Below are 9,998 nucleotides of genomic sequence, written 5' to 3' on the forward strand. Positions count from 1 at the left end.
GGTCTGCTGGAATGTTAAAAAACGTTAATATTAAATATTTTGTATCAAATTTGTAATTGATTTGTTTTATCGAAAAGCAAGATAAAAAAGTTTATAAAGGACATTTAATTGTTTGATTTATGCAATGGCGAAAAATTAAAGCAAAATGAATGAAAAACAGTAAAAGCCACATTCTGTCACGGTTGCTCTATGATTTGCTCCACAGGCATTGGTTCTTAGACAGGTGCGGGGCGTGGCGAGCGGAGCTGGGCACCGCAATGTTGCACACCTGGACCTCATCAACTAATCACACACTTTCTTAAGCCTGGCGGGGACTTCTCGTCAGCGCCAGATTATTCCGTCTCATTCGGTATTGTGGCTGACGTGTGTACATCGACCTTCGATTCCCTAACCTGATTTTGTGATTCCTAAACGTCGTGTTATCTTTTCGTCAGTTGCCAGTTCCTCGCCAGTGGATTACCCCCGGACCGCAACCTCCGGTGCCTCCGCCAGCTACGCCTACCCGCTCCTGTCTTCGCCTTGCCCGCTGGTTATCTTTTGAGTTCCCCTTTGTTGACAATAAACCGTGGATTGTCCGTACTGTCTCTGTCTCTGCATCCGGGGTCCAAACCAACCTTTTCGCTACCGTAACACATTCGGTATTCGGTTTCGGCTTTCGGCCAACTGTTTCAGTATATTTGGTTTCGGTTTCGGCCAAGAATTTTCATTTCGGTGCATCCCTCCTTACCAGTATTGTATGCATTATCTTTATCGACTTGTGTTCCTAATATGCATGCGTCCCCCCGTTAATATACATTACCATGGACTGTATTATGCGTTGTGTGCGGAAGCACACACGCGCGCCCGCATTCATTCATTCTTTTTAACACTCACTCGCGGTAAAATAATGTTTTCTCCCATTCAAATACTCATCAATCCTAAAAGTTATGGGCTTGTACACGATGTCTGTGTCAAGAAAATATGTGTTCGCTGTACAGTGTTTGCAGATGCATTGATTTAAAATTACAACTTATTACCGCTGTATCAGCTGTTCTTTCCCAAATATTTTACCAAGAATGTGTGGCTAGGTAGATGAGAGAAGCAAAGTGTATGCGCGAGGTGCACAAGCAACATCATGCATGCGCCCTTAAAATAGCATCTGAGCAACGCGCCGCTGACTTTGAACCAGATATTTCGTGGTTTTTGGTGCAATTTTTTTCTGAAACTGCAAAATAGCACCAGGGAACGTTTTTGTGCGAGAACACGCCTCCTCCTTTCGCCGAGCCGCCCCTTGGGGCGCAAGATCATTTCCTAATTTACAGGCACGTGGCGGTGGAGGGAAAAGAACGCTCTGCGCCAGTTGCAAACTAGCGACACATACGTCAGTGTAGAGAGTCAATTGCGCCGGATGCAAAATAGGGCCCAACATAACAACAATCACTCAGGAAAACGCTCTGAATATTAACAAGGACAATGTTGAGGGCAAGATGGGTTGACAAAGAAAACAAAACACCCTTTTGGTGCATTATTTTCATTCTTAAACTGTAAAAAGTTTTCATTTTTATATTCAAACAGGATTTTTATTTTACTTCCCTCAAGGGGAAAATATGCTTTCTGATCTTCAAAGGATTTACTCCAAGGGTTGAGTGTTATTTAGCCAGTTGGGAACAACTTTCAAATGAGCAATGAGATTTTTCAAGTATTTGAAGACAACCAATATCATGGACTCAAATACGTGACAAAGACTTCTCTCTCCTCCCCTTTGTTTTGTTAATATCAGACCTTAATCCTTTGATGTTACTGCCTGTCTAATTTGAAAGTTTCCAAATAAGAATCATGTATCCTCATTTTCTCTCTGAATATGCTTTATAAATGCTGCCAGTGATTCTTCCCGTTAAACCGAATGCTTTGCCAACGTGAAAAGTCTTCGTCACACAAAAACACAATTTATGTCATATTTGTGAGCATCACAAAAGAAAACTGCATGGATTAAATGTTGTGAGGAAAGAATAATTAAAGGAGATGGGGAAGACAGGGGTGATTTTTTTTTTTTGCAGAGCATGTGGTACATATTAACACATTTTGCTTCATTTTGTCGACCTATACCGTTTTCAGACTTTGTGATACAGCACACAATGTAAATATACATTATATGGTTCACAGAACCTACATTTTAAATTATAAATGCCATTTTTGTTAGATAAGAACAACATTCCATTTGTTAACTTACTTTAATGAATGATAGCAGTGAAATGACAATAATCAAACATGTCATGAGCGGCTGAAAGTGCTGGTATGTTTATGTTGACACTGAGTTATCAACTTCCTGTTCCGCTACGTGCAACAGCATAAAAGGATCGTAGTGCAATATTCCCTATTCGTATTTTGTGATTCAGAGTTTCATGATTAATATAATAGTCTAATTAAGTTATTATGGGGAAAATAATTAAACTTAATTTGAACTTCCACCCATCAGTTGATAAGTCTTTCTTTTCATGGCCCCGATCTTCTTGGAAGCTCCAACATGAAACCAGTGTCATTCTGCAAACAATTTTGTTCCCGACATGTCAGACCGAAAGATGCGACCAGAAACGATAATTTGAAACGCCTTCCTGAACCAACTGTAGAAGAAGGCGTACACCAACGGGTTGAAGGTGGAATTCAGAAACCCCAGCCACCCGAGTGCGTTGAACAAGGTGGGGGGCACGGAGTAGCCGATGAAGGGGTCGATGATGTTACAGATGAAAAATGGTGTCCAGAAGGACAGAAACACGCCCATGATGATGGCCAGCGTTTTGGTGGCTTTCCTCTGGTGCTTGTCCACCTTTGAGGAGCTGGTGTTCTGTAGGCCTATGGTGCGCACTTGTCTCTGGGCCACCATGTAGATCTTCAGGTAGATGCCCAGCATGATGACCCCGGGGATGTAGAAGGATAGAATGGATGACACGGTACTGGACACCCCGCTCTGAAACACAAAGCATCCTCCTTCACACGCCACATTGTTATAGTAGAACTCCTCTATTCCTAATATATTCAGCTTTAGGAAGATTATCCCAAAGCCGACCACAGCAGAGACACACCATGTGACCAGGATCATGATGACTGCGGTGTGAACCGTTATCTTATGGGGGTAGAGCAGAGGCTGGCACACGGCATAATAGCGGTCCATGGATATAAAGGACAGGTTCAATATAGAAGCAGTACACAGCAAGATGTCTGAGCTGTTGAAGAGCTTGCATAAAATGTCCCCAAAGTACCAGCAGGTTTCAATGGACTGAATCATGCTAGGGAACATGACCAGAACCCCCAGGAGGAGGTCGGACACGGCCAGGGAGAGGGTCAGGTAGTTGGTAGGCGTGTGGAGTTGCTTGAAGTGAGCGATGGCCACGATCACAAAGAGGTTACCCAGAACCGTGAGGACCACCGCAGACCCAAGGGTCAAGTAGAGGATGGCGCGGACAGTGACAGGGTAGACCGTCCTCACACACGAGCCATTCCCGTAGCACAACTCTGGCTCCATCAGCCTGGGAGCAGGGGGAGGGGGGGGGGAGGGAGGAAGGAAAGGAGAGGGAGGGAGTAAGAAATTGAGCTAAAGGGAGTTGAAGGGAAGGGCGGGGCAGAGACAGGGTTCTAGTAAATTCTAAAAATCGAGAGACAAAACATAGATTAGACATTTGATCCTGATCGTGTGTTATTGAACTGGTATAAAATTCAGATGATGATAGCACATTTAATAATATTATGAGAGTTACAGTATGTAATTTGTCTGCCATCACAATCAATCAAGGATTTGACAGCTTTGCTAGAGTTTAGAATAGAGCATACATTTAAATTTTGCTAAATGCAGGCATTCATAATTCTTTTATAATTTCCACCTCATGGCACTTATTAAATGAGTCATTCATGTTTATGTTTCAATGTTTTCCAGCAAGAACTCTTCATAGCCCAATCCATTCCGTGATGCTATGATTAGTTAACTGTTACCTCTTCGTTTACACTTTAGCTCTGTTTCTATTCATAAATGTAGAGCCTATGTACACTCATCAAGTATTTTACCAGGAGAAGCTTTCATGCACTATGTAATTATTTATATAGTGCATGAAAATAATGCAATGCATTTGTTTTTTCCATTGTTCAGTGAGAAATTATCGATGATGGATAATATCTGGCACATTGTATTGCATTCATCCACGACAGTAATCACTTGAATTGTGAAAATGCTTAAAATATATATATATATATATATATATATATATTTATAAATATACTTAATTAGCATTTTTTTAAGTTCTTCATAATACAACTATTTTACAAATTGTTTAAATAGTTATGTCTCAAAAAAATAAAATCAATGCTTGACCTAAAACCTGTCCTATTTAAGGAATATCACAAAGCAGTTAGTGGAGATAGATCCATATTATTCAATAAAGATTTCCATTAACCTTTTGTATCAAATATAAACTCGTAGATCAATGAGTTTAAAGTGTGATAAAGACTAATGTGGGGATTACCTCAGCTGCAGAGACATACTCAGTGGATACTAGCAGGATGGGCTTTATATATATTGTCATTTCAAGATGACGACAGGGTCAAAACAGTCAGCCACTGCTCTGACTGGGCCATTTCCCTGGAGTCTGTGGCCAGATGCAACAACAATCTCTAAGGAAAGGGCCCTGAATGGCAACATGGACAATGTTGAGAGCAGGATGTGTTGAGAAAGAGACAGATAATGACCACACATTTTTGCCTACGATTTTTATTAAAGAAATATGATTTATTTTCTATATGTGCATGTTTCATCAAACCCTACCACAGAAATTATTTTAGATGAACAGATACATGAAGTATTGCTTTTGAAAGTTTCCCATAAGAATTGTGTATACGCATTATCCGAAGATGCTTTGTAAACAAAATTATCGGCCAGAATGAATTGTATTACAATGAAAAAAAGCTAAATAACACACACACACACACACACACACACACACACACACACACACACACACACACACACACACACACACACACACACACACACACACACACACACACACACACACACACACACACACACACATTTATGTATCACAGTAGGTCTTGATCAATTGTAGTTTTTGAGTTAGTTTGCTTGTTTTGGAATTTTTATGTCTAATATTCCTAAGCAAGACAGCCCATCAGAAAAAGAATATCATTGATAAAATGTTGTGGGGAGAATTTTTTGAAATAAAGGTTTTGTAAACTTTATATATCCATACTTTGCATGGTTGACAGCATAAACATTTTCAAATTCAAGTTGCTGCCATGGTCAAGCAGTCGTGGTGTACAGAGACTAATATTGTTGCAAAACTGTGTTCACCTAATCTGGAATACCTGACCATTAAATGCAGACCGTTCTACATACCGAGGGAGCTACAGTGCATCCTACTGACAGTTGTTTAGCCAGCCAATGGGGAAGAGGCACTGTCGGAACTCTATAGTATGATCATTAAATATGAGAATAAATACCCTGATGCTGCTTTTGTGGTGTTGAGTGATTTTAATCATTGTAAGTTAAAGTCAGTGTTATCTAAATATTCCTTTCCCCACGAGAGGGAAAAACATATCGGACTAATGTTACAGTAATCTAACAAACGCATACACTGCAGTGCCTGAGTCCAACTTTAGTAAATCTGATCACATTGCCATTCTACTGCAACCAACATACAGCAAGAAGCTCAAAGCAAAGGCTGTCTCAGTCATGACAGTACAAAAATGGTCAGACAATGCACTATCAGAACTGAGAGACTGCTTACAAACAACTAACATAGATGTGTTCAGGGTAGCCACAGACAACAGTCATGACTATACTGCCACAGTGATTTGCTACATTAGCTGGTGCACATTCATCTGTGTGCCCCCCAGGATCTACAGAAGATTTCCAAATCAAAAACCATGTTTTAACCAGGAAATCCAAGCCAAGATCAGGGAATGGAGCATGGCTTTCCAGTCTGGAAATGAACAACAGTACAGGCTGGCCCGATACGCCCTGCTCAAATCAATCAGAACTGCAAAAAAGTCACGCACAGAAAAATTGGAGAACTGCTACACTGGAAATGACTCCGGCAGGATGTTGCAGGGAATTCAGGCTGTCATGAATTACAAGGGGAACAAGCAAACAGCTAGCACCTCAGACACCACCTTGCGGATAAACTAAATTCGTTCTATGCCCGGTTTGATACCCACCGGCAGAACACCATGCCAGCATTACCATCAGGTGACCCGGAGGAAAGCCTCCCGGTAACACGGGCACAGGTATTAAGATCTCTGCAGCAGGTCAACCCCCGCAAGGCAGCAGGGCCGGACGGTGTATCACCGAGAGTTCTGAAAGCCTGTGAAGCAGAGCTGGCTGAGGTGTACACCGACATCTTCAAAATCTCACCGGCTCAGGCCGTTGTCCCACTGCTATTCAAAAAAATGCATAATCATACCGGTCCCCAAGAAGCCACACACAACCTGCATGAATGATTTCCGTCCAGTGGCACTCACTCACTTCAACAACTGACCCTCTCCAATTCGCCTATAGGAAAAACCGATCAGTGGATCACACTGTAGCACTAGCCCTGCACTCGGCCGTGGAGCATCTTAACACCCCCAACACATATGTCCGAATGCTCTTTCTGGACTACAGTTCAGCCTTTAATACTGTACTGCCCAGTAAACTAGTGGCTAAACTGGCAGGCCTTGGGCTGCCCTCTTCCAGCTGCAGCTGGATACTCGACTCCCTGACAGAAAGACCACAGGTGGTTCGAGTAGGGAACAGGGTATCCACAGCCCCAACAATCAGCACTGGGACCCCCAAGGGCTTTAGCCCATGACTGTTCACACTATACACCAATGACTGTTTATCTTCTCACAAAACTTGTCATATTTACAAATTTGCAGATGACACATCAATCCTGGGATTCATCAAGGGCGGTGCTGAGACACACTACAGGCAGCTGGTGGATGGCATACTCGCCTAAGGAGAGGAGAACTGCCTTGTCATGAACACTGACAAGACCAAGGAGATAATTCTTGACTTCCGGAAGAAAGCTCCCCCCTACAAGCCCTGCACATCGAAGGTGCTGTGGTGCAGCGTGTTGAGAGCGTGAAGTTCCTGGGCCTTCACATCACCAACACCCTCAGCTGGTCCGAGAACATCACGGCCACTGTGAAAAAGGCTGAACAGAGGCTTTACTTCATTAGATCCCTGAAAAAAGCCGGCCTCAGCTGTCAACCGCTCACCCAGGCCTAGAGAGGTCTGGTGGAGAGCGTCCTCACAGGGGGCATTACTGTGTGGTATGGCAACACCAACTCAAGTTAAGTGGACTTGAGTGAACCATGCCACATTATTGATTTTATATGAACTAGGGATGTCCTGTTCCGATACACGGCATCGGGATCGGGCAGATACTGGCCCAGAACGCTAGAAACAACACAGAAAATTTGTGATTAAAAGTCATAGTACAGTCCTTAATTATAAACAACTACAACATGACATAAGGGCTCATGAATTGTTTTTATGTTGTAATTGGTTAGGGTTTGGGTTAATTAAAGATATTGGCATGACTTTTTTTGACTGGCAGACTGTTTTTAAAGTCCCTTGAATTGTTTTAGCTGAAAATGTACTCTTAAAATTTGAAAATGTACTTCTCGATTTCTCATCTTTCGACTATAGGATAGGGTTCTTCAACTAACAAAAATGATTGAAATAGTTTAAAAAGATTTTCTCACACAAATGAAAACAATACATTACACACAACCTGGCTTATTTAAAGGAACGTCACCAAATATTTAGTTAAGATAGACACATATTAATTAATAACCATTTCCATTTATTGTGTGTAGAATTTTTTACTTGAGAGTAAGCAGTTTAAAGACTGATAAAGCCTTATGTGGGGCTTACCTCTCTCAGATGAAGAGGCAAACTCAGTGGCTTCTAGCAGGATTTGCTTTATATATATACATCATTTCAAGATGACGCCAGGGTCAAAACATCAGCCAATGGGACAATGTTGAGGGCAAGATGTGAGAGACCTACACCTTTTTGGGGCTCAATTAACTAGATTTTAAATATCTGTTTAAATCAATAGTTATCTTTGTTTTGACCTCGCTCAAGGAATCAACTTGTGTTGGTTCTATGTCAAACTAAATAACAAGACAGTGTTAAAAAGAACATTGCCCATCAGTATAAGATAAGGAGCTTATAATATAAATGAGGTTTGAATTGAAATGTAGGGAAGAGTAAGACATAAGGCCCTTTCTTGCGTCGTATTTTCATTCTAAATGTTAACGTTTTCATTTTTTAATCCATATAGGCTGCCTTGGCAGATAATATATATTATATGATATAGATATCTATGCATAATATGATATTATTTATAGAGCTCCAGGACTCCCGCCGGAGCACCCGGAGTGTTCTGGAATATTTACAGAACATGGCCAAAGGCTGTGTGCGCCTCTTCATTGCGATACATCCACTGTAAACAGAGCGTATGGTACCGTGGCCACAAGCTGCTCAGGGCCACACCCCCAACCTCCTCCTTGACCCGCCTCTCTCCTCCTCATTTGCCTTAAAGCTACAGACACCGAAACGGCGCATTTGGGGAAAGCTCAATGTGCGACTGGCTGTAATTCTGCAGCCCCGGCTGAATTTCGGGATCGTCTTCAAATACTGTTTATTGGCCCACTAATATCTATATCAAAGCATCCATGAAGTTGCATGCCATGGGACCTTTAACTATATTTCAGTTGTAGTTGTGTATAATTAAAGATTGTGGCATGATTTTTTTTGCCAAGCCATATCAAAACCGCCTTGTCTTTGCTTATACTAACCACTGTCTTTACAGTCTTTGCATTTTAATTTTGCCAGTTTTATGAATTTTTTAGTAGGGTTATTCATTCTAAAATTACAAAAATTGTAGAACAATTAAGATGTTGTTACACACAAATAATATAAATATATTGACCACACAACCTATATTTAAGGAACATCACCAAATTTGAAGTTATGATAGATATTATTTAATAAACATTTCCATCACTCTTATGTATCAAATTAACTTGGAGAGCAAGTAGTTTAAAGTTTAATAAATCTTTAAGTGGGGGCTTACCTCTGTCAGCTAGAGAGGAATACTCAGTGGCTACAAGCAGGACGTGCTTTATATAAGTTATCGTTTCTAGATGGCGTCAGGGTCAAAACAGTCAGCCTCTGCTCTGAATGGGCCATTTCCCTAGACAATGTGGCCAGATGCAAACACATCCCTCAGGAAAGGGCTTTAAATGGCAACATCGAAAATGTTGAGGGCAAGATGTGTTGAGCAAGAGACACATAACGACTACACCATTTGGCGCTGTGTTTTTATTGCTTTGTTAAATTCCTACTTATCCTTCTTTTACCTTGCTCAAAGGAAAACGTTGCCTTGGTTTATTATGTACAATGTCAAGAAAAATAACAAGCCCATCAGTATAAGATTAAGGACTTAAAATGTAAACATAGTTTGAATGGAATTGTAGGGAAGTTTAAGATACATTCTGATCTTCCATAGATTTCGTCGCAGATTTGATTTTAATTTATATTATTGCACTTAAGAACAACATTCATATATAGCCATAGACCAATTCAAGTTGATTTAGCTACATCTAAAACAGTTGAAGTACCAGAGGACGGCTCTGCTGTCCTCCCATTGACTCCCATGTTAAAAATAAGATAATATTTTAATAGTAGAATATCTTAAAAAGTATAAAATATTTAAAAAATCTGAAAATAAGTGCGCAATTCCAAGCTAACCTGAACATTTTTAAATTTGAATGGAGTCTCTTGTTGAGAAATTGAGGAAGGAGATAGGTCCCAAAGTTTGCAGAGAATAAGAAAGAAAGAAAAAGAAAGGAAGGAAGGAAGGAAGGAAGGAAGGAAGGAAGGAAGGAAGGAAGGAAGAACAATAGTTGAGCGCTGCATGCAGCACTCATCTAATTAGTAGCCAACTAACACTTATGAGGGA

At 40.9% G+C, this 9,998-nt stretch overlaps 1 protein-coding gene across 1 annotated transcript; it reads right to left on the bottom strand.

Moving 5' to 3' along the window:
• Positions 1-2,245: 2,245 nt before the first annotated feature.
• On the bottom strand, positions 2,246-4,507 carry LOC132473855 (trace amine-associated receptor 1-like). Its single transcript, XM_060074137.1, has 2 exons — positions 4,491-4,507; positions 2,246-3,503 (listed from the first exon to the last, which is right to left on the bottom strand). The coding sequence occupies exons 1-2, from the start codon at positions 4,505-4,507 to the stop codon at positions 2,516-2,518; spliced, it is 1,005 nt and encodes a 334-aa protein (XP_059930120.1). The 3' UTR covers positions 2,246-2,515.
• Between the last annotated feature and the right edge of the window lie 5,491 nt (positions 4,508-9,998).

This window comes from Gadus macrocephalus, chromosome 16, assembly GCF_031168955.1.
Source record: "Gadus macrocephalus chromosome 16, ASM3116895v1".
Taxonomy (NCBI): Eukaryota; Metazoa; Chordata; class Actinopteri; order Gadiformes; family Gadidae; genus Gadus; species Gadus macrocephalus.